The 26159-nt window shown below is 33.8% G+C and overlaps 1 protein-coding gene across 4 annotated transcripts in view; it reads right to left on the reverse strand.

The window, feature by feature from the left end:
- Positions 1 to 24227, reverse strand: part of LOC136031440 (tryptophan--tRNA ligase, cytoplasmic-like) — a 90297-nt gene extending 66070 nt beyond the window's left edge. Inside the window, exons 1-3 of one of the 4 annotated variants that reach the window (XM_065711024.1) lie at positions 24191 to 24225; positions 18756 to 18987; positions 4579 to 4761 (exon numbers count right to left, since the gene is read on the reverse strand). In XM_065711024.1, coding sequence (XP_065567096.1) covers positions 4579 to 4761; positions 18756 to 18793 — 221 coding nt within the window. In that variant the 5' untranslated portion in view covers positions 18794 to 18987; positions 24191 to 24225. Of the gene's footprint in view, positions 1 to 4578; positions 4762 to 18755; positions 18988 to 24190 lie in introns of all 4 variants that reach the window. The other 3 variants (XM_065711022.1, XM_065711025.1, XM_065711021.1) reach the window with 3 other exon arrangements.
- Positions 24228 to 26159: the final 1932 nt, after the last annotated feature.

Raw genomic sequence — 26159 nt, forward strand, 5'->3', positions numbered from 1 at the left:
GTAGTAGTTATAATTTAGTAAAAATAACTATCTTCTTGTGTCTGAGAATCATACTTGGGTCTTTGCCTGATCTCAGTTGTTGCTTGTTAGGATATAATCCACAAAGAGATACACTGAGAAGCCATTGCTGAGTGGCCCAGAAGGAGCTAAGCTGTAGCAAGACGGCTTTGAAAAATGGTTGTTTTGTTGAAAATGACTAGAGTTGTGGGCATGGATGTTTCCATTTTCTCTAGATTTCTTGGAACTCTCAGTCTTTATTGAAGGCCCCCTAACTAAAAGATGATCATGTTGTAAAATACAGCCAAGACTTGGCTTATCAAGCTTAGTGTTTGAATTTTACCGTTCTTTATTAGAGTTTGAATTATTCTCATGAAGAAAACTTCTATTATTCTTTCTTTTAAAACTTCTTAGAAAACTTAATATTAATCTCATGCAGATTGTCAGAGATTAGCAACAGAGATTGTCCAATGTTAAGATATGACTTAGTTTTTATATTGACCCATTTTCACAAGAATTTGGGAATATCTGGTTACAAGTTACAGAAAACACGGTATAACGTTAAACATTTTATATGCCAAACGTCCAAAATTATGAGGTTCTATATATTAAACGCAATTGCGTCTTATATATTTAACGCTATAAAATCGTCAGCCTTGTCTGCACGTATATTCTTTGTATTTTAAGAAGTTAATACTATCCTTCAGTGTTTATTCACAGATTAAATGCTGAGGAATTCTCTCATTTTTTTGGTTGTTTAATTGTGTCATTTTTTGGTTGTTTAATTGGTTGTTTAATTTTAAATTTGTCTTAATTAATAATTTAATTTTTAATCTATTTTTCCAATATTTTTAATGGGTCATGCTACTATGCTAAAACTATAAGTTTTTATAACTAACACCCACCATAGATACGGTAATGTTATTATATCCTGACTTATGTCTTGTACTCTCTATTTATCTGTTTTCTTGTTGACGTAAATCTGACAAAATAGTGATTCCTCGGCACGCTTTCTGTTCTTTCTTTCTCTATCAGCCTCAAGCCTGTTTCCTTGCTGTTCTTTTGATTCCTCGGCACGCCTTCTTTTTTCACTTTCTCTTTTAGCAGCAAGTCTGCTTTCGCGTTGCTCTGGTAGTTCCTCGGCACGCTTTCTTTTCTGACTTTCTCTATCAGCAGCAAGTTTTTTGGCATAGACTCTTTGAGCATCTTCATCGGCTTTTGCCATGGTAAGTTCATCAGTCATTGTAAACTTAAACATTAATAGATTTCTACGTGAACATATGTCTTAAATATCTTGAATGACGTCACCGTCAAAGCAAAAATGACGACAACTAATTTCATGACGTCAGTCAACACAGAAACATGACGTCACCTGATCCACAGACAGACACACAGACAGACAACTTATTTATATATATATAGAAGATATATATATATATATATATATATATATATATATATATATATATATATATATATATATATATATATATATATATATATGTTTTTAACTACGTAAAACTTGCGAATATACAACATTCTTCGCTGTCCCATTGTCTGTACATATAAATAGATTGTCAGGTTTACCGACTCTTGAACATGCAGCATATAATTGTCCATGGGAAAAACAATCCGTATTCAGATCTATACCTCATTATTCTAATGATTGCCGTTGAGCTTTGTTGATGGTGATTGCTAATCAAACATTCCCTGTATCCCCATCGTCATTTATATTCCCCCCTGTGCCCCCCGGCGTCCCCGTTGTAGTTGTGTCCACGTGTCCCAGTCGTCATTTATATTCCCTCTGCCCCAGTCGTTATTTGTGTCCCGGTGTCCCAGTCTGTAATATCTCTTTGAGTGTCCCGGTCGTCATTTATATTCCCTGTGTCCCGGTCGTCATTTGTGTCCCAGTGTCCGAGTAATTTCGTCAGTCGACAAACAACTTCATGACGACATACAGCTCAATCCTTTTAATGACGTCAGTTTACAAACATGACGTCAGTCGACACACACGTCCCAGTCGTCATTTATGTCCCGGTGTTTCAGTCTATAATTTCTCTTTGAATGTCCCGGTAGTCATTTATATTCCCTGTGTCCCGGTCTGAAAATACATTCGTTTTTGAATTGGTATATGATGAAATAAATTTTTTGGTTTTTTTCCTTTTAGTTTTTTATATTGGTTTTTACCTTTTTTTTAGCTTTTTTAGTTTTTTTCTTTTTTCTTTTTAGTTTTTTTTTTGTAGTTTTTACCTTCTTTAGTTCTTTTTATTTTAATTTTTTTTTAGTTTTCTTTTTCTCCTTTATTTTTCAGTTTTTTTCCTTTTTTAAGTTTTTTTTTTTCTTATTCAGTTTTTAGTTTTTTTTTAGTTTTTTTAGTTTTTTTTTAGTTTTTTTATTAGTTTTTAGTTTTTTTTTATTAGTTTTTAGTTTTTTACCTTTTTTTGGTTTTTTAGCATAGTTTTTTTTTAGTATTTTCTTTTAGTTTTTTTTGTAGTGTTTACCTTTTTCAGTTTTTTTTCTTCTTTTGTATTAATGCTAAAGCCAAGGTTCGAACCTGGAACCTCTCGGACCTAGAACCTGAAACATAACGCTTTACCAACTCAGCTACTTCGGCTTGAATACATTCTTTTTTGAATTGGTATATGATGAAATAATTCAGACGTCATATGCGGACAGACAGACAGACACACAAAGAAACAACTTATTTATATATATATATATATATATATATATATATATATATATATATATATATATATATATAGATGAGGGGGTTCACCCCCTCGTCAATACCTCACTCTTTACACTAAAGTTTAAATCTTGTCCCAATTCCTTAATAATGACCCCTGAATCACTAAGGCTGTAGAATAAATAGTTAAAATTAATAAAATTACTTTAGCGTAAAGTTATTAGGAGGGGGTGAATCCCTCATATGCGCAATAATTTCGGTTCGCTTTAAGTTTTAATGCTGCTCCTTACTTTCAGTTGGAAAAAACTTTTTCATGTTTATTTTTTCATCATTCTTTAAAAAAAAGCCAAACAATCCTGTTCCCTTTCAAGGAAATTTTCTTCCCCCATGGAAAGTTCCCCCCACATAACTCCCTCCCCTCAGCCCCTCCCTTAAACCGAAAAAAATCCCCCTGAAAGCGTTCGTACACTTCCCAATAACCATTAATATGTTTAAACACTGGTCAAAGTTTGTAACTTGCTGCCCCTCCTACGGGGACTGTGGGGGATTAAGGCGTCCCCAAAAACATATTTATTAGGTTTTTCGACTATGCTGAATAAAATGACTATCTCAGAATTTTTATCCTGTGACTTTGGGGAAAAAGAGCGTCGAAGGGGGCCTAGATGCCCTCCAATTTTTTGATCAGTTAAAAAGGCACTAGAACTTTTCATTTCCGTTCGAATGAGCCCTCACACGACATTCTAGGACTGCTGGATCGATACAATCACCCCTGGCAAGAAAAAAAAATAATAAACACGCATCCGTGATCCATCTTGTGGCAAAAAATGCAAAATTCCACATTTTTGTAGATAGGAGCTTGAAACTTCTGCTATAGGATTCTCTGATACGCTGAATCTGATGGTGTAATTTTCGTTAAGATTCTATGACTTTTAAGGGGTTTTTCTCCCTATTTTCTAAAATAAGGCAAATTTTCTCAGGCTCGTAACTTTTGATGGGTAAGTCTAAACTTAATGAAACTTATATATTTAAAATCAGCATTACAATGCAATTCTTTTGATGTAGCTATTGTTATAAAAATTCCGATTTTTAGAGTTTCGGTTACTATTCAGCCGGGTCGCTCCTTACTACAGTTTGTTACTACGAACTGTTTGATTTTTACAGTTTTTTTAACGATTCTTTTTCAGTTAATAATTACTGTTGTTTTATAATTATTTGTTATAAAAGTTTTTTTTTCTCCGGTCGTTTCAGTCTTACTCTTTCTCAGTTAATAATTTGTGGTTGTTTGTTAAATTTTAGTTTTTTGTAATTGGTTTTCTTCAGGTGTTTTAGCCTTGTTTTTTTTTCCCAAACTAATAACAGAGATTGTCCAATGTTAAGATATGACAAGTGTTTTTATATTGACCTATTTTCACAAGAATTGGAAAATATCTTGTTACAAGTTACAGAAAACATGGTATAACGTTAAACATTTTATATGCCATACGTTCAAAATTATGAGGTTCTATATATTAAACGCAATAGCGTCTTATATATTTAACGCTATAAAATCGTCAGCCTTTGTCTACCCGTATATTCTTTGGTGTATTTTAAGAAGTTATTACTATCCTTCAGTGTTTATTCATAGATTAAATGCTGAGGAATTCTCTCATTTTTTTTAATTGGTTGTTTAATTTTAATTTGTCTTAATTAATAACTTAATTTTTAATCTATTTTTCCGATATTTTTCATGGATCATGCTACTATGCTAAAACTATAAGTTGTTATAACTAACACTGACAATAGACACGGTAATGTTATTATATCATGACTTGTGTCTTGTACTCTCTATTTATCTATATTCTTGGTGACGTAAATCTGATAAAATAGTGAAAAGGATAAAAAAGAATAATTACCCCATATACTCCAAATTTCTGAAAATGAACGTCTTCTCAGGGTGAAAACCAATAGCTATAATGTCTTTTATATTTTCGACGGCCATTTCTTTTACTTTTTCTAAACTTAAGTCCTTCCAGAAATGTATCTCGTCGTCTGTAATTTGGATAATAAGTGGAACATCAAAAACTTCCCGTAACCATCTAAAAAATAAAGAATATAAGAAAACAATTCTATCAAGACCATTTCTAAAATACGTTAGTGCCTCCTATGGCAATACAAAAAACGTATCAAACCTCCTGCAGCCATTTAAAAAACCGAATCTGAAAAAAAAAACGTAGGAAGGCCGTTCGCGGACTGTCTTAGTGCCTGGAGCCAGGGAGATGGCCCGCCGTGGAAAAGTGGGATAGCAGAGTAGCAATTCTACTTGGCAGCTTTCATGACCTAGTGAAATTTGTTGACGGATTTCAAAATTTGTTGGTAGATTTGTCAGCTTTTGCAATTCTGATGAATTCTGCTACTGGCAGCTTTGGAACTTTTTCCATACCTGAAAATGGCAACTTCAAAAAAGTGAATAAAAAATAAGCTTGTATGAGGATCATTCAGAAAAATCTTTTAGCGCCTAAAGTCAAGGAGATTGCAACTTCGACAGATTGCAATTTCAAAGAAAATGAAAATGGATACAAAAAAGGATTGTATGAAGGCCATTTGCAGACTGTTATATAATTTACTTAAGTCAGGAAGATAAAAATTTCACTGTCTGAAGCATCTTTCTCTGCTGAGAAAAACAAATCTGCTGATATTCTGAAGGCAAGCTGATTAACTCCAGATATTTTCGTGTTTTAGAAACAAATCAAAGTCATTATTGTTACTATTGACATAATGAGTATTACTGTGGACAAACCCAAAAAAACTAGGTCAAAACTGGCACCCATTCCCCCACGTAAAAAAAGAAGACAGAATCAATTACCACACGACTATTAATGCCCTCTCAGGCTTAGTATATCTGGATAGGGGTTTCCCATCTCTTTTTTTTCTTCATAGAATAAGCCTTCCTTGGTAGTGTCAAGGTGCCCATCACTAGTTTCCGCCATATTAAGAACGCCAGCTTCAGATCGGATAGGAGAGGCAACACTCGTCTGTCAAAAGTGAGGGGAGACTCTATCACTACTCCCCATCCTTCAGCAATGCTTAATCGTCAGAAGGAGTACTAGCAAGATAACTTATTTTCCCACCTCGTTTGATCCTCAGGGGATTTTCTTAAACCACGGTTGACACCTCATACATCCAGTAGAATTAACACCCTAGACATGATTTTAGAAGCCACGACTGGTTTTAGCCCATCCAGCCTTGACAACGGCTTTAAAAAAAACCTTCGTCACGGCTAGACATCAAACAGTACGTCCAGCAGCTGGAGGGTAACTATAGCTTCTTATTTGTACTAATTACTTTAAGCAGCGCTTAAAGTAATTAGTTTACAATGACGTCCTCTATATAACAAAACAATAAGTTCTATTTTGGATACTAAACGATTTTTTGGGGAGCCAACTTGGCCAGCTTTCCAATAAAATATGCATCGACGCCTTTTATGTACGCTGCTATAGATTATCTAGAATTAATAGAATCTAGCAGCTTTAGACAATTGAAGCAAATAAGTAAACAAAAATGAAAACATGATTCTGTCATATCTATGGCGGGAAGGGGGAGGGGGGATATTTCTTGAGACTCAGTAGAAAGTTATAAAAGGTACAGCAAAATCAATTTTAATATCAAAAAACCCCTTTCCTGATTCTTTCTGTTGAGTGAAAAAAGAAGACTTCCAAATACTGTGAGAACAAGCTAGGGCAAAAGAAGATCAATTTTACTTCTGAGACCAGATTAGCTAAGGGTGACAAAACACAAGAGAACGAAGAGACAACGAAGAACACACATCCAGGGAGAAGGGGATAAAAATACAAATAGCTGGGCCACGACCTCCGCTCAAAAAACTTAGACCACAAATTTTTCCATTTGATAATTTAATATGCCGCTTAATATGGGTTTAATATTCAGCTGCCTTTTCACTGTTATTCAAGAAAGGAACTTCTTGTGTTAGTTTTCGTTTTGTCAGATTTGTCAAAATTGTCTGGTAGACTTTAAACAATAGTAACTTTGTAAAAAAAAAATCTTATTCCTTCACTGATGACGGCTGAACGGCGTTCTCAACAGAAATTCTTACGATTTTCTTTTTTTTCTGACTAATTTTTACCTCAGAGAAGTACCTTATTTTAGTATTTACATTAGACAAAAATGAAAAAGAAAACAAAATATGGTATAAGCGTATAACTGGGGCTATTGAGAAGGAAACATAATAAGAAAACAATTCTTACTTCATAATATGCAGAAAAATTGTAGCGAATACATTTGGAAGATACTCAACCGATTTTTTTTATTTTTCTGCCTTTTTTCGTTGACTGTTTTTTTGTTTTTTTTTTTCTTTGTTTTCCTACGTTTACTCTGTCAAAAAATCTTTTGAAAAAGTCAATATAGTCTGTTTAGTTTAAAAAGGCGGGCTGTAAACTCAATTTTTCCCAAAGTCTTAAAAACTTTTTAATTTGGCCACATCCAAACTGACAAGAACTGAAAAATGAAAATGTAAAAAAAATCAAAGCCAGTTTTACCAACAGGCGATTAACTGCGATGAATTTTAGGCTAAGGGTGTAGATCCCGAAAGCGTAAGTTAAAAAACAAATCATCTTGTTTTTTTTTTTATTTTAAAGCATAAGTTACTTTCGGAATAGCTGACGTAATTGTTCATAAATTGTATTTTAGATTCAAAGATGATTATCAAGAGAATATGTTGAATAAATTCAAGGGTCTTTTTGGTATAAGCCTAGAATTGGCGCTGTTGAGAAAGAAATGTGTTAAGAAAACAATTCTTACTTCATAATGTGTAGAAGAATTCTAGTTAACACGTTTTGAAGGCGCTTCAATTATATTTTACCCTCCCCCCTTCCCCAACGTGCAAATATACAGCCCAAGTGATATATTTCACATGTGTTTTTTCGTTTCTTGATTACGTCAACGTTGATTCAATTTAAGGCTTGGGACATATATAAATTGGGCTATATATTTACACATTAGAGGAGGGGGGGCAATCCCTCTTATGGGCTTATACCGTATTTTTGGATAATAATATAACAGAAATCATAAAAAGCTTAAAGCGAAAAATAGAAATCATTTCGGTTTAAAATTTTCTTCCTCTCCATTTCCCACCGTATTTGGGAAAGAAATAAGGTACTAACAAACCAGATAATGCTTAAATTCATAAAGGAAAAAGAAGTAAATTATCAAGACACTATTTATAGTAAATAAAAGAGTACGATAAAATACAAATGAAATAGCAAATCTAAAAACAAACAACTGCAAAAAAAGTATAATAGCATGAGGGCCCATTGTCATAAAGAAACTGTATATGCACCATGAAAAAAAAAAAACTTACAAGAACGCTACGTATACTAATACGTATACTAATATACTAATTTTTCGTATACTAATACGAAAAACTAGGAAATGCTAATTGATGTTTTTACTCTTACGTCAAAAAATAGCCCACTTAAGGTTAACAATAGCGGTTTTCCAGAAGGAGACATGCTAGAACAAAAAAGATCTTAGATTGTTGATTTTATGTTCAATTTCACGGTTTTGTTTACATTTTTACAATTCACCCTCCCCCTTAATTATCTTATATATCTCTTTGCTATATAAAAACTAGGATATATTTATATTGATCAGATCATCACGTTTCCTTCTATTATTACTCACATTTTTAACTCATTTAAAATAGTTTATTTTATCCAATATTCAGCAAACACTCCAGCATAACTGAATATCTTGAAGTCGATAGGGAGTAACCGACTTCACAACAGACCAATCGATTGAAAGAACAATAAACAGCTATATTATTAGGGCTATATATGTTTCCATCAATGTAATGGGGGGGTGCATTACCAGGGCAACGACTATTATAATGGAAAAGAGCATAAAATAAGGAATATAATAGAGCAACTTTTATTTTTTGTTTGCTTTGTATATAGCCTACGGCTATATAGAGAGGAGGGAGGGGGTATGAATTGCCAAAAAAACGTGAACAAGTTCATAAATAAAATAAAATTAGCAATCTAAAAACGCATTTCTTTTAAACTAAACAGACTATATTGACTTTTTCAAAAGATTTTTTGACAGAGTAAACGAAGGAAAACAAAGAAAAAAAAAACAAAAAAACAGTCAACGAAAAAAGGCAGAAAAATAAAAAAAATCGGTTGAGTATCTTCCAAATGTATTCGCTACAATTTTTCTGCATATTATGAAGTAAGAATTGTTTTTTTATTATGTTTCCTTCTCAATAGCCCCAGTTATACGCTTATACCATATTTTGTTTTCTTTTTCATTTTTGTCTAATGTAAATACTAAAATAAGGTACTTCTCTGAGGTAAAAATTAGTCAGAAAAAAGAGAAAATCGTAAGAATTTCTGTTGAGAACGCCGTTCAGCCGTCATCAGTGAAGGAATAAGATTTTTTTTTTACAAAGTTACTAAAGTTTAAAGTCTACCAGACAATTTTGACAAATCTGACAAAACAAAAACTAACACAAGAAGTTCCTTTCTTGAATAACAGTGAAAAGGCAGCTGAATATTAAACCCATATTAAGTGGCATATTAAATTATCAAATGGAAAAATTTGTGGTCTAAGTTTTTTGAGCGGAGGTCGTGGCCCAGCTATTTGTATTTTTATCCCCTTCTCCCTGGATGTGTGTTCTTCGTTGTCTCTTCGTTCTCTTGTGTTTTGTCACCCTTAGCTAATCTGGTCTCAGAAGTAAAATTGATTTTCTTTTGCCCTAGCTTGTTCTCACAATATTTGGAAGTCTTCTTTTTTCACTCAACAGAAAGAATCAGGAAAGGGGTTTTTTGATATTAAAATTGATTTTGCTGTACCTTTTATAACTTTCTACTGAGTCTCAATAAATATCCCCCCTCCCCCTTCCCGCCATAGATATGACAGAATCATGTTTTCATTTTTGTTCACTTATTTGCTTCAATTGTCTAAAGCTGCTAGATTCTATTAATTCTAGATAATCTATAGCAGCGTACATAAAAGGGGTCAATGCATATTTTGTTGGAAAGCTGGCCAAGTTGGCTCCCCAAAAAATCGTTTAGTATCCAAAATAGAACTTATTGTTTTGTTATATAGAGGACGTCATTGTAAACTAATTACTTTAAGCGCTGCTTAAAGTAATTAGTACAAATAAGAAGCTATAGTTACCCTCCAGCTGCTGAACGTACTGTTTGATGTCTAGCCGTGACGAAGGTTTTTTTTAAAGCCGTTGTCAAGGCTGGATGGGCTAAAACCAGTCGTGGCTTCTAAAATCATGTCTAGGGTGTTAATTCTACTGGATGTATGAGGTGTCAACCGTGGTTTAAGAAAATCCCCTGAGGATCAAACGAGGTGGGAAAATAAGTTGTCTTGCTAGTACTCCTTCTGACGATTAAGCATTGCTGAAGGATGGGGAGTAGTGATAGAGTCTCCACTCACTTTTGACAGACGAGTGTTGCCTCTCCTATCCGATCTGAAGCTGGCGTTCTTAATATGGCGGAAACTAGTGATGGGCACCTTGACACTACCAAGGAAGGCTTATTCTATGAAGACAAAAAAGAGATGGGAAACCCCTATCCAGAGATACTAAGCCTGAGAGGGCATTAATAGTCGTGTGGTAATTGATTCTGTCTTCTTTTTTTACGTGGGGGAATGGGTGCCAGTTTTGACCTAGTTTTTTTGGGTTTGTCCACAGTAATACTCATTATGTCAATAGTAACAATAACGACTTTGATTTGTTTCTAAAACACGAAAATATCTGGAGTTAATCAGCTTGCCTTCAGAATATCAGCAGATTTGTTTTTCTCAGCAGAGAAAGATGCTTCAGACAGTGAAATTTTTATCTTCCTGACTTAAGTAAATTATATAACAGTCTGCAAATGGCCTTCATACAATCCTTTTTTGTATCCATTTTCATTTTCTTTGAAATTGCAATCTGTCGAAGTTGCAATCTCCTTGACTTTAGGCGCTAAAAGATTTTTCTGAATGATCCTCATACAAGCTTATTTTTTATTCACTTTTTTGAAGTTGCCATTTTCAGGTATGGAAAAAGTTCCAAAGCTGCCAGTAGCAGAATTCATCAGAATTGCAAAAGCTGACAAATCTACCAACAAATTTTGAAATCCGTCAACAAATTTCACTAGGTCATGAAAGCTGCCAAGTAGAATTGCTACTCTGCTATCCCACTTTTCCACGGCGGGCCATCTCCCTGGCTCCAGGCACTAAGACAGTCCGCGAACGGCCTTCCTACGTTTTTTTTTTCAGATTCGGTTTTTTAAATGGCTGCAGGAGGTTTGATACGTTTTTGTATTGCCATAGGAGGCACTAACGTATTTTAGAAATGGTCTTGATAGAATTGTTTTCTTATATTCTTTATTTTTTAGATGGTTACGGGAAGTTTTTGATGTTCCACTTATTATCCAAATTACAGACGACGAGATACATTTCTGGAAGGACTTAAGTTTAGAAAAAGTAAAAGAAATGGCCGTCGAAAATATAAAAGACATTATAGCTATTGGTTTTCACCCTGAGAAGACGTTCATTTTCAGAAATTTGGAGTATATGGGGTAATTATTCTTTTTTATCCTTTTCACTATTTTATCAGATTTACGTCACCAAGAATATAGATAAATAGAGAGTACAAGACACAAGTCATGATATAATAACATTACCGTGTCTATTGTCAGTGTTAGTTATAACAACTTATAGTTTTAGCATAGTAGCATGATCCATGAAAAATATCGGAAAAATAGATTAAAAATTAAGTTATTAATTAAGACAAATTAAAATTAAACAACCAATTAAAAAAAATGAGAGAATTCCTCAGCATTTAATCTATGAATAAACACTGAAGGATAGTAATAACTTCTTAAAATACACCAAAGAATATACGGGTAGACAAAGGCTGACGATTTTATAGCGTTAAATATATAAGACGCTATTGCGTTTAATATATAGAACCTCATAATTTTGAACGTATGGCATATAAAATGTTTAACGTTATACCATGTTTTCTGTAACTTGTAACCAGATATTTTCCAATTTTTGTGAAAATAGGTCAATATAAAAACACTTGTCATATCTTAACATTGGACAATCTCTGTTATTAGTTTGGGAAAAAAAAACAAGGCTAAAACACCTGAAGAAAACCAATTACAAAAAACTAAAATTTAACAAACAACCACAAATTATTAACTGAGAAAGAGTAAGACTGAAACGACCGGAGAAAAAAACTATTATAACAAATAATTATAGAACAACAGTAATTATTAACTGAAAAAGAATCGTTAAAAAAACTGTAAAAATCAAACAGTTCGTAGTAACAAACTGTAGTAAGGAGCGACCCGGCTGAATAGTAACCGAAACTCTAAAAATCGGAATTTTTATAAGAATAGTTACATCAAAAGAATTGCATTGTAATGCTGATTTTAAATATATAAGTTTCATTAAGTTTAGACTTACCCATCAAAAGTTACGAGCCTGAGAAAATTTGCCTTATTTTAGAAAATAGGGAGAAAAACCCCTTAAAAGTCATAGAATCTTAACGAAAATTACACCATCAGATTCAGCGTATCAGAGAACCCTATAGCAGAAGTTTCAAGCTCCTATCTACAAAAATGTGGAATTTTGCATTTTTTGCCACAAGATGGATCACGGATGCGTGTTTATTATTTTTTTTTCTTGCCAGGGGTGATTGTATCGATCCAGCAGTCCTAGAATGTCGTGTGAGGGCTCATTCGAACGGAAATGAAAAGTTCTAGTGCCTTTTTAACTGATCAAAAAATTGGAGGGCATCTAGGCCCCCTTCGACGCTCTTTTTCCCCAAAGTCACAGGATAAAAATTCTGAGATAGTCATTTTATTCAGCATAGTCGAAAAACCTAATAAATATGTTTTTGGGGACGCCTTAATCCCCCACAGTCCCCGTAGGAGGGGCAGCAAGTTACAAACTTTGACCAGTGTTTAAACATATTAATGGTTATTGGGAAGTGTACGAACGCTTTCAGGGGGATTTTTTTCGGTTTAAGGGAGGGGCTGAGGGGAGGGAGTTATGTGGGGGGAACTTTCCATGGGGGAAGAAAATTTCCTTGAAAGGGAACAGGATTGTTTGGCTTTTTTTTAAAGAATGATGAAAAAATAAACATGAAAAAGTTTTTTCCAACTGAAAGTAAGGAGCAGCATTAAAACTTAAAGCGAACCGAAATTATTGCGCATATGAGGGATTCACCCCCTCCTAATAACTTTACGCTAAAGTAATTTTATTAATTTTAACTATTTATTCTACAGCCTTAGTGATTCAGGGGTCATTATTAAGGAATTGGGACAAGATTTAAACTTTAGTGTAAAGAGTGAGGTATTGACGAGGGGGTGAACCCCCTCATCTATATATATATATATATATATATATATATATATATATATATATATATATATATATATATAAATAAGTTGTTTCTTTGTGTGTCTGTCTGTCTGTCCGCATATGACGTCTGAATTATTTCATCATATACCAATTCAAAAAAGAATGTATTCAAGCCGAAGTAGCTGAGTTGGTAAAGCGTTATGTTTCAGGTTCTAGGTCCGAGAGGTTCCAGGTTCGAACCTTGGCTTTAGCATTAATACAAAAGAAGAAAAAAAACTGAAAAAGGTAAACACTACAAAAAAAACTAAAAGAAAATACTAAAAAAAAACTATGCTAAAAAACCAAAAAAAGGTAAAAAACTAAAAACTAATAAAAAAAAACTAAAAACTAATAAAAAAACTAAAAAAAAACTAAAAAAACTAAAAAAAAACTAAAAACTGAATAAGAAAAAAAAAAACTTAAAAAAGGAAAAAAACTGAAAAATAAAGGAGAAAAAGAAAACTAAAAAAAAATAAAATAAAAAGAACTAAAGAAGGTAAAAACTACAAAAAAAAAACTAAAAAGAAAAAAGAAAAAAACTAAAAAAGCTAAAAAAAAGGTAAAAACCAATATAAAAAACTAAAAGGAAAAAAACCAAAAAATTTATTTCATCATATACCAATTCAAAAACGAATGTATTTTCAGACCGGGACACAGGGAATATAAATGACTACCGGGACATTCAAAGAGAAATTATAGACTGAAACACCGGGACATAAATGACGACTGGGACGTGTGTGTCGACTGACGTCATGTTTGTAAACTGACGTCATTAAAAGGATTGAGCTGTATGTCGTCATGAAGTTGTTTGTCGACTGACGAAATTACTCGGACACTGGGACACAAATGACGACCGGGACACAGGGAATATAAATGACGACCGGGACACTCAAAGAGATATTACAGACTGGGACACCGGGACACAAATAACGACTGGGGCAGAGGGAATATAAATGACGACTGGGACACGTGGACACAACTACAACGGGGACGCCGGGGGGCACAGGGGGGAATATAAATGACGATGGGGATACAGGGAATGTTTGATTAGCAATCACCATCAACAAAGCTCAACGGCAATCATTAGAATAATGAGGTATAGATCTGAATACGGATTGTTTTTCCCATGGACAATTATATGCTGCATGTTCAAGAGTCGGTAAACCTGACAATCTATTTATATGTACAGACAATGGGACAGCGAAGAATGTTGTATATTCGCAAGTTTTACGTAGTTAAAAACATATATATATATATATATATATATATATATATATATATATATATATATATATATATATATATATATATATATATATCTTCTATATATATATAAATAAGTTGTCTGTCTGTGTGTCTGTCTGTGGATCGGGTGACGTCATGTTTCTGTGTTGACTGACGTCATGAAATTAGTTGTCGTCATTTTTGCTTTGACGGTGACGTCATTCAAGATATTTAAGACATATGTTCACGTAGAAATCTATTAATGTTTAAGTTTACAATGACTGATGAACTACCATGGCAAAAGCCGATGAAGATGCTCAAAGAGTCTATGCCAAAAAACTTGCTGCTGATAGAGAAAGTCAGAAAAGAAAGCGTGCCGAGGAACTACCAGAGCAACGCGAAAGCAGACTTGCTGCTAAAAGAGAAAGTGAAAAAAGAAGGCGTGCCGAGGAATCAAAAGAACAGCAAGGAAACAGGCTTGAGGCTGATAGAGAAAGAAAGAACAGAAAGCGTGCCGAGGAATCACTATTTTGTCAGATTTACGTCAACAAGAAAACAGATAAATAGAGAGTACAAGACATAAGTCAGGATATAATAACATTACCGTATCTATGGTGGGTGTTAGTTATAAAAACCTATAGTTTTAGCATAGTAGCATGACCCATTAAAAATATTGGAAAAATAGATTAAAAATTAAATTATTAATTAAGACAAATTTAAAATTAAACAACCAATTAAACAACCAAAAAATGACACAATTAAACAACCAAAAAAAATGAGAGAATTCCTCAGCATTTAATCTGTGAATAAACACTGAAGGATAGTATTAACTTCTTAAAATACAAAGAATATACGTGCAGACAAGGCTGACGATTTTATAGCGTTAAATATATAAGACGCAATTGCGTTTAATATATAGAACCTCATAATTTTGGACGTTTGGCATATAAAATGTTTAACGTTATACCGTGTTTTCTGTAACTTGTAACCAGATATTCCCAAATTCTTGTGAAAATGGGTCAATATAAAAACTAAGTCATATCTTAACATTGGACAATCTCTGTTGCTAATCTCTGACAATCTGCATGAGATTAATATTAAGTTTTCTAAGAAGTTTTAAAAGAAAGAATAATAGAAGTTTTCTTCATGAGAATAATTCAAACTCTAATAAAGAACGGTAAAATTCAAACACTAAGCTTGATAAGCCAAGTCTTGGCTGTATTTTACAACATGATCATCTTTTAGTTAGGGGGCCTTCAATAAAGACTGAGAGTTCCAAGAAATCTAGAGAAAATGGAAACATCCATGCCCACAACTCTAGTCATTTTCAACAAAACAACCATTTTTCAAAGCCGTCTTGCTACAGCTTAGCTCCTTCTGGGCCACTCAGCAATGGCTTCTCAGTGTATCTCTTTGTGGATTGTATCCTAACAAGCAACAACTGAGATCAGGCAAAGACCCAAGTATGATTCTCAGACACAAGAAGATAGTTATTTTTACTAAATTATAACTACTACGATTTTTCGGTTACTTAAAAAGGCTACTAGAACTTTTAATTTTCAACGAACGTTTTTATTAGTAAAAAATATACGTAACTTAAGAATTAACTTACATAACAAACTTTTATATTCTTATATTTTTATTATGTGTACGAGGGGGTTTGTACCCTCGTTAATACCTCGCTCTTTATACTAAATCGTAAGTTTTGTCCCAATTCTTTAAGAATGACCCCTGAATCAAAAAGGCCGTAGAATAAATAGTTGAAATTACTAAAAATATTTTAGCATAAAGAGCGAGGTATTTATCTCCTCCTAAATACCTTGCTCTTTATGCTAAAGCATTTTTAGAACCCCTCATATGCGTAATAATCTCTGTTCGTTTTAAATTTCAATGCTATTCCTTACTTTCATTTGAAAAAACGTTTTCATGTTTATTTTTTCATTGTTTTTTTTATAGTAATGCTAGAAAATCCTGCGCCCTTTTCATTGAATTTTTCTTCCCCCATGACATATTCCTCAAAGGAAAGATCCTCCCACAAAGCCCTCTCCCATCAACCCCACCCCCCAAACCAAAAAATCCCCATGAAAACGTCTGTACACTTCCCAATAACCATTACTATATGTAAACACTGGTCAAAGTTTGTAACTTGCAGCCCCTTCCCCAGGGATTGTGGGGGAGTTTGTCATTCCCAAAGACATAGTTATTATGGTTTTCGACTATGCGGAACAAAATGGCTATCTTAAAATTTTAATCTGTTGACTTTTGGAAAAAAATTAGCGTGGGAGGGGGCCTATTTGCCCTCCAATTTTTTTATCACTTAAAAAGGGCACTAGAACTTTTCATTTACGTAAGAATGAGCCCTCTTGCGACACTCTAAGACCACCTGGTCGATACGATGACCCCTGGGGAAAAGAAAAAAAAAACAACAAACAAACAAATAAACACGCACCCGTGATTTGTCTTCTGGCAAAAAATATGAAATTCAACATTATTTTAGATAGGAGCTTGAAATTTTTGCTATAGAGTTCTCTGATATGCCAAACGCGATAGTGTGATTTTCGTTAAGATTCTATGACCTTTAGGGGATGTTTCCCCCTTTTTTCCAAAATATGGCAAAATTTCTCAGGCTCGTAACTTTTGATGACAAAGACTAAATTAATTGAAACTTATATATTTAGAATCAGCGTAAAAATTCGATTCTTTTGATGTATCTTTTAGCATCAAAATTCCGTTTTTTAGATTTCCGTTTACTATTGAGCCGGGTCGCCCCTTACTACAGTTCTTTACCACGAACTGTTTGAAAAGAAACTAATTCGGTATTTCGGGGCTTCTGACATTATTACTCCTTTGTGGAAGTTAGGCTCAAAATTGAAAAAGGATTATATTTTTTTTTCTGGGCCCCTTCCACCTCTTAGTTCGTTTATTTTCCCGTTAGTTTTCACCTGTTTTCGCTTTATAGTTGTGTTATCTCTTAGCAGTTCTTTCGTTAGTTGAGTTATGGTTGTGGTATATATGTTTTATCGCTCGTACAGTTGTGTTATTTTCAAATTATTCTCCATAATAGAGAGGCTCTGAACACCCAGCATTGTATATTAAGCTCTTAATTTGACGTTTTTTTCTAACGTGACCAGATTCGTCCTGCGCCCTTTTCATTGAATTTTTTCCCCCATGGCATATTTCTCCAAGGAAAGATCCTCCCACATAGCCCCCTCCCTCAACCCTACCCCCAAAACCAAAAAATCCCCTGAAAACGTCTGTACACTTCCCAATAACCATTATTATATCATGAAAAGAGAAATCACCAATGCAACAGCACAAACACAACTTGCAGCCCCTCTCCCAGGGACTGTGGGGGAGTAAGTCATCCCCAAATACATAGTTATTATGATTTTCGACTATGCTGAACAAAATGGCTATCTCAAAATTTTGATCCGTTGACTTTGGGAAAAAATGAGCGTGGGAGGGGGCCTAGATGTCCTCCAATTTTTTTGGTCACTTAAAAAGGGCACTAGAACTTTTCATTTCCGTTAGAATGAGCCCTCTTGCGACATTCTAGGACCACTTGGTCGATTCAATGACCCCTGGGAAAAAAAAACAAAAAAAAAAAAAAACAAACAAACAAATAAACACACACCTGTGATTTGTCTTCTGGCAAAAAATGCAAAATTCCACATTTTTGTAGATAGGAGCTTGAAACTTCTACAGTAGGGTTTTCTGATACGCTGAATCTGATGGTGTCATTTTCGTTAAGATCCTACGACTTTTAGGGGGTGTTTCCCCCTATTTTCCTAAATAAGGTAAATTTTCTCAGGCTCGTAACTTTTGATGGCTAAGACTAAACTTGGTGAAACTTATATATTTAAAATCAGCATTAAAATGTGATTCTTTTGATGTAGCTATTGATATCAAAATTCAATTTTTTAGAGTTTTGGTTACTATTGAGCCGGATCGCTCCTTACTACAGTTCGTTACCACAAACTGTTTGATTCGTGATAAATAAGCATAAACCTTAAACTAAAAAACAGGTTCAGATTTCAAAGCATAATCGTTTGCTTTGTTTTTTTTAGTTGGATTTTTTTTTTTAGAAAAATAATATCTATAGATATTGAAGCACCAAGTAAATTAACAAATGATTAAAATAATTAATAATACAAGATTTAAAAAATCAAATACAAAGTTATGTTTAAAAGATATTTGTTTAGTTAGGTAGTCGCATAATCAGCCCTTTAGTATTAGCTTTAATTATTATAAATATGAAATCAACTTAAAACTATAGAACTAAATACAAAATTAGAGCATAAGTATGTACTATTTATATAAATACATAATTATAAGCTATCAAACAATGTTTTTTATATTACAAAATATCATATTTTCTATGACAAATATATAAATTATAATAGTCATAAACTATGACAATCATCCTAAAACTACGACTTACTTTGTAAACAAAAATGGAATCAAATGCCCTAAGTGCATTGAATCAGAGGAGGGGCAACGACCAGTGTACAAGTAGAATTTCTGCCCCTTCTCAACACAATCTAAGATGACGTGAAGATCTCGATGGCTAAAAAATACACCCCGTCTTAGGAAGAGATGAACTTCCTCAACGTTAGCAACTCGTTTGAATCGTTCAATTAGTGAGTCATCTATAGCAGAACAACCAAATTTATCTGTAAAAAAGGATTTTCGAAATAAATACATCTGCATGAGATTAATATTAAGCTTTCTAAGAAGTTTTAAAAGAAAGAATAATAGAAGTTTTCTTCATGGGAATAATACAAACTCTAATAAAGAACAGTAAAATTCAAACACTAAGCTTGATAAGCCATGTCTTGGCTGTATTTTACAGCACTATCATCTTTTAGTTAGGGGACCTCCAATAAAGATTGAGAGTCCCAAGAAATCTAGAGGAAATGGAAACATCCATGCCAACAACTCTAATCATTTTCAACAAAACAGCCATTTTTCAAAGCCATCTTGCTGTAGCTTAGGTTCTTCTGGGCCACTCAGCAATGGCTTCTCAGTGTATCTCTTTGTGGATTATATCGTAACATGCAACAACTGAGATCAGGCAAAGACCTGAGTATGATTCTCAGATACAAGAAGATAGTTATTTTTACTAAATTATAACTATTATTAGTTAATAAACCAATCGAATTGGGTGAGCTAATTTATTGACTGGATTAAATGAATAAATTGACATTATTAATTAATTGAAACATTATGCAAATTGATTAAAGTTCATAACATTTAAATACAACTGTTGTACGGACTTTGTTTAGTTTTATATCTAATTAGTGAATTTTAAATCTAGTTGGAGAATGAGGTTACGCTGATGCAAGAAGTATTGACGGAGAAAGATTGAAGAAGCCAACAATCAATGTGAAGTCAGATGTTGTATTCCTTATAAGACTTGTTTGGCCTTGGTGGGGTTAAGTTTGACAGATCAGTCTAATTGTGTCTTTTGACGGAACTTTTAGATGGATTGTAAGAGAGCAAGGCCATACCCAGGGGCCTAAATTAACAAAAATGCATATAAAGAAATTTATTTTGGTTTGACCCCCGCCCCCCCCCAAGAAAAAATTTCCAACGCACAAAATCGTAACAAAATGTACAACACTTAACAATCGGGTATTTGTTATTTGCAAGTTTCAGGCTTAAAACGAAAAGGGGGAAAAACATACAAATTCCTAACCATTAGTATTATAACTAGAAAGACCAAAAATAAAAAAACTGTGGCTCCTCTAAGGGGCAATTTTTCTATAAAGTTACTTGCTTTTTACATTGAAATGAACTGTGCATCCTGGCTATGTCCATTTTTACGTTTAATTTCCTACACTCAGCAACTGTAATTGGCCACATATGAATTAATTTTTTTTTAAACCAGAAACGCCTCTGGTGTTAACCCACACAGGGTATGGGAAAATCCCCCTGAAAGATAAACAATTTAAAGAATAGTTGACTACCACCTCCCCAAACAGTCAGACCTGTGTACACCTTTGTTATGAATATATTTTCATCAAAACTCTCACCTTATATTTGTAATAATTGTGGGCAATAATGTTAATGTTTCTTTAACAAAAAGAGGAGAGGGTCAAGGGAAATTTCTTTTGATAAAAATGTTTGTTATTATTATTATTCATACTATTTCAAGAGTTTATGTTTGACATATATTTCTATTATCTCTGAATAACTGACAAGAAAAAAATCCATTGAGGCTTCTTGTTTAGAAGCAAACTAGATAGTGATGATACTGCACTCACTGGTAACCTGCACTGCTTAGATCACTTCTGTTATTTCTCATTTAAAATATATTTAACTATTCCTCTTTTTCTTCTTTTATTCCACCACACATCTAATTTTCTTTTTTTCCACCCTAGAAATTGTTTTGCATCTTCATTGAAATCAAAACTTGGGAATTTAAATAGAAATTCTTCCCATCCACCCTCCCATATATTTTTCCAATTCCATTCCTCACAAACGATACATAAAGAATAATCATCAGGATAGCCAGAGCCCAGAAAAGGTACAAAACAAGAAAACACAGGGAAATTGGCAGAGGTATGCAAAGGCTTAAATCCTTGCCCAAAATGCAATTAGGAAACTGAAATCTGAACATGAGGAGCAGCTTGCCACAGATATTAAGGCAAACCCCATATCCATTTAGAGACATGTTCCTGCTAAGAATCCTAACCATTTCTGATCACAAACATTACAGATTAACCCACTCAGCCTCAGTAGACAAGGCTAGTGAATTGAATACCCAGTTTAGCTCTGCTTTCACCATCTGATCTTGTCTAACTATCCCTGCAGCACCTGCAGATTTAATACTTGATCCAATACCAGAATTGTCAGTTACTGAGGAAATGGTCTTAACTAGCCTTGATAAGCTTGGTGTTAACAAACCCAAATGAGGAATGACAAAAATCAGCAATGAGCAAATAAAAATCATCCAAGTCTTCTCAAGGATTGCTGAAATGTTCTCAGTTCTCCCCTGTGTAGACTGTTCCAGCTGTACCAACAAAATGGAGAACTACCATCGGATTGGAAAACATCCTATATCACACCAATCCACAAAAAAAGCCCCATCATGTCAAAAATGACTGTCCCAACCACATCGCGATTATAAAGGTGCTCAAGAGATATATCAGCAAAGCTGTAATTCAGCACTTCGAAACTAACAACATACTCACTTCCCCTCAACGTGGCTTTGGATATATAGGATCATTGATAACTAACCTACTACAGGCATATGAGTATGTCATATCATTGTTGGATAAAAATTTCTCTGTCAACATGGTGCTTCTAAAATGCACAAAAGCATTTGTCTGAGTTTGTCATGAATTCCTCACCACCAAACAAAAGCAGAAGCTGTTGATGAGGTTATTTTCCAGTGGATACAGAGTTTTCTTTCAGAAAGAATGCAACTTGTAAGAGTTAATTACCCTTAAGAGTTCATTGCTGTCATTTCTCCTCATCTACAACTGTTTTAAGCAGCATTTGCTATGGGACCATTTCTTGGACCAAGTCTCTTCAACTTCAATATAAATGATGTAACCAACCTTCTCTCAAACCTCTTCACTCTTTATGCTGATGATTCAAAACTTATTGGTAAAGTAGCTACACCCTCTGACCTGCAATTTATCCAAAAGGATCTTAAAATTTTTATTCTTGGGACTTGGGCTGATACATGGCTCCTCTCTTTCAATGCTGACAAATGCCAGTTAATCCACTCTGGCAATCACAATCTACATCACCAGTACCATCTCCAAGGTAACCCCCTTTCTGCAGTAGTTTCTGAAGAAAGAAATCTTGGAGTTGTTGTTGATCATCAACTTAAGTTCAGCACCCATATAAAATCTGTATTGTTGTCTTCCCTCCAATCTCTCAGAAAGATCAAAAGAACATCTCCAAAAGATGCCCGAAAGTATTTAAGAAGCTCTACAAGGCACTAGTTTGCCCACCCCTAGAGGTTGGAATGTTCCTGGTGTCACCCTACTCCAAGAAAACAAAGAAAGACTAGAAAGAGTACAGCAAAGAGCAATCAAAGTGATTGAAGGCCTAAAACAAATACCATATCTTCATACATACACATATGAGCATTTACATAATTTGATACTGATTATTCTTACATGCTAGAGGAAATATGGCAAAATAATTTGGCCTGTAACATTATTTCCAAAAATATTCTTCCTGATCTCCTTGTCTCCACTGGAACATTTTGTAATTAGAGAGCATTCCAAAAAAAATCTTCAACAAATACTCTTCAATCCAATAAATAAGCCATTTCTTTAGCCAGTAAGTAACAAACTTGTGGAATCAACTCTCTGAAGATACAGTGGCTACTGATTTGGTGGGTGCATTCAAGCAAAATCCTGACAAAGAATGACTACAACAGGAGTACATGCAAAATGTAATCTAACCTAACCAAAATACCAACTAAATATTTACTAAGATATAGCTTTCCACTGAGCTGAAGCTAATTGTCTGTGTATACAAATAGCAATAAACTGCTTATTGTCTGATTTTATAGATCCACATTCTTGTGTGCATAGGCTACTAGCTAACAGGTAAGTACCAAAATAATATTTGGTACCTCAACTCCTTGATATTTGCAGGCATAAGTCAAAGTTGTAAAGTTTACAAATAGATAGTAATAATGCAACTTTTAGGAAGCAATAGTATTCTAAGATTAAGGGCTCAAAATATAATTTCCTCCAGAAAGGGTGATTATTGAATTACAAAAGAGCATAAAGGAGGCATCAAGAAATCTTTTCACTCCCATTCTAGTGAAATTATTAGAACAGCATATTTACTGAATTCTCAAAAATAGCCAGAAACCTGTTGAAAATGACATCAGTTTTCTTTATTTGTACATAAAGGAGGCCTGTATTGCAGATAAAGTAGGCCTGTAGAGGAAGAATCCTTAAAATGTGTTAACTAAAATTTTCCAGCATATCATAAAGTAAGAATGGGCAATGTTTATATTAACAGATTATTCAGATGGAACTTTGTGTTTGGCTCAAGCACTAAGTAGGCCTATTGGGAATCCAAGCAAAACTCTGGTTTCAGTCTCTCTCTGCTGAATGCCAAGTTAGTGTCATAAGATTATAATGAGTAGTCAGAATTTGGACTGACACAACACTAATGTCCTTGCCCTCTGGTTGCTGTCTAACAGAATTTCATATGCCAGAACTTACCTCTTCAGTAAAAACTTACCTCTATAGTCAGAATTGCATCTTGAATCCAAATTAAGGTATAGGCTAGGCCTATATAAGCTCCTTCCCATAAGGAAATGTTAAGAAAACAATTCCTACTTTATAATATGCAGAATAATCATATTTAACACAGTTTGCATAGGGAGAGCCCATTTCTGACACAAATGAATGTTAAATATAGATTCAGAATGCAATTCTGACTTAAAAGGTAAATTTGTTTCTTACCTAGCTGAATAGTCTGTTATTAAAGGCTAAACATTACCCATAAGAATTGTTTTCTGATTTCTTGATTCTTTCTCAATAGCCATAATTGTGGATATAATACCGAAATGTATCCTTTAGGGAGCCACTGTTTTCTAATAATACTATACTAGGCATATTCTAGACCCCAAGCTCTGTCTATAGGGTCCTAGATCTTCTTGGGTAGCCTACAATATTACTAAATCATTATTACAGGGGGTATATATGCAGATTCTTATAAGGATTCATTCATGAAAGAAAACAATTATGAATATATGTTCCGATTATTCCAGAATAATTTGGTAAAAAGTATGAAAATAATAATCCAAATCAGAACTAGCATACTGGGTTTATCACAGTTTTACCACCTGTCTAGTCCCCCCTCCCCCCCCCAAAAAAAAAAAATGCACCTAACCTATCGGTTTTCATCAGCCAGTATCTAGAGAACCTTGCAAGTCTTTTTTCTATCTGACCGCGCCTACGCTTTGCAGGATAAAATAATTCTTGCTATAAAGTAGGTAGCGTTTGCTAAAAAAGCGTCAATGGTAGAGGTAGTCAATGGAAGTCAATGGTAGAGATAAAATGTATATAATGCAGACGTTCAACAATTTTATGATACCGATTAATTTGGAATTTGTGCTCATCTATCTTCAGATTTCTAGGCTTCTAGCATAGCAATTCATCCTTGGAAAATTCCCCCGCGAAAACCCCATCTCCCCAAGAAATCCCACTGGGTAATTCCCCCATATGAAAAATTGAGCAGCCATAGATAAATGTACAAAAATAGATACCTAAAAATATCGGTCAGATGTCCCAAGGTGTAACAAAAGGACCAGATATCAAAAAACATTTCTATGGCAGGGGATGGTTGGTCTCCAATCACTTTTTACTTTAATTAATTTAAAATACAAAGTTTTTCCGAGGGAAGTAAAGAGCGAATTTGAAACTTAAAACGAACAAAAATTATTGCTTCACAGCCTATCTGATATATATCAATAAAAGCAGCACAAATAAACCAACTAGTTATGTTTCCCTGTGTTTCTAGGATTATAGAAAACTACTGTTTTACTGAAAACACAAAATAATATAAGAGTTAAGGTACAGAAAAAGTATATAATTTAAGGACACTTAAAAGTGTAAAGATAAAGCATTTTAAAGCGTATTTCTTAAAAACTTAAATTGTATATTACTCACTATTGGTATTATAGCTGGTGAGACCAAAACGTTACCTGATAAATCAAGCCAGTTTTTCTATATGTTGTTCAACGACAGTGGTTATTACAAACATATTTAATTTTATGTTCATGTTATTAAGATAGTTATAATTGCGTACTGATAGTTACTGATGTCATAACTGGTGTATGACTATAAGCTTTATAGATTAGTTTATTGTTTTCAGGCTACCTACTCACTTTTGACTCCCAAGTCAATATTCCTGTTTTTATGCTTGGATTTTGTGTCGTTCGCTTTAAGTTTAAACTTCGCACTTTACTTCCCTCAGAAAAATCTAGTTTTTTTATTAATTTTTGCTCGTTTTTGATTAAAATTTAATGTAGAAATAATACTGCCGTAGTCTTTTTCTTTACACAAAATAATTCATGTTTGTTTTAAATTTGTATACCGCTCCTTACTTTCAGTTGAAAAATTTTTTTTTTTTGTAATTTCTAATCATCAGCGATCTAGGGCAGATAAGACACCTCTAGAGAATACTGCAGACAACCTTGACAGTTACGATGAGCTTTCAGTTTACAACAAAAAGTTTATTATCCATACTTTACAAAACAATTAATGTTTAGGCACTGAAGACATATATGCAGTTCCAGTTAAAATTGCACTGCTGTCTTAGCCGTGATGGAAATGTCTTCTCGTTGTGTATTCCCCCAGACCCCAATTTTCCCATCCCCAAGCTGAAATTTAGTTTATCCAAGATGTTGTCAAAACTAAGAAAGACCTGCACAATTCAAGCATCCTCTGAAAGAGCTCAGTTTTCTTTAGTAGAACTTTAGCTTTTTTATTGCTATATGGCTCGTTTTTCAGTTTTCTTTGTCATTTTAACTTCATTTGGAAAACAATGGCTCCAAATTTACATTCCCCTTCCACCCCCTCAGGATTTTTACAGAATTTTGCTGTTAAAAAGCGTGAACTAGATGACCTCTATTCTCTTTTAAATCAACATGCTGTACATAATACCTTCACGGGACATTCTTTAAAAATGAGTGCATCACATTTACAAAATCAATGAAATTATCATTTTTTAACAATAATCATATATGAGAAAAAATCGTTATTGGAAAAAAAAACAAGAGAGAAATAATTGGTGTTTCCAGCCTACCTTAATTACGTAGCTGATTAAAGAGCTTAGAGGAAGAACATACAGGAGGTGT

This window comes from Artemia franciscana, chromosome 9, assembly GCF_032884065.1.
Source record: "Artemia franciscana chromosome 9, ASM3288406v1, whole genome shotgun sequence".
Lineage (NCBI taxonomy): Eukaryota > Metazoa > Arthropoda > Branchiopoda > Anostraca > Artemiidae > Artemia > Artemia franciscana.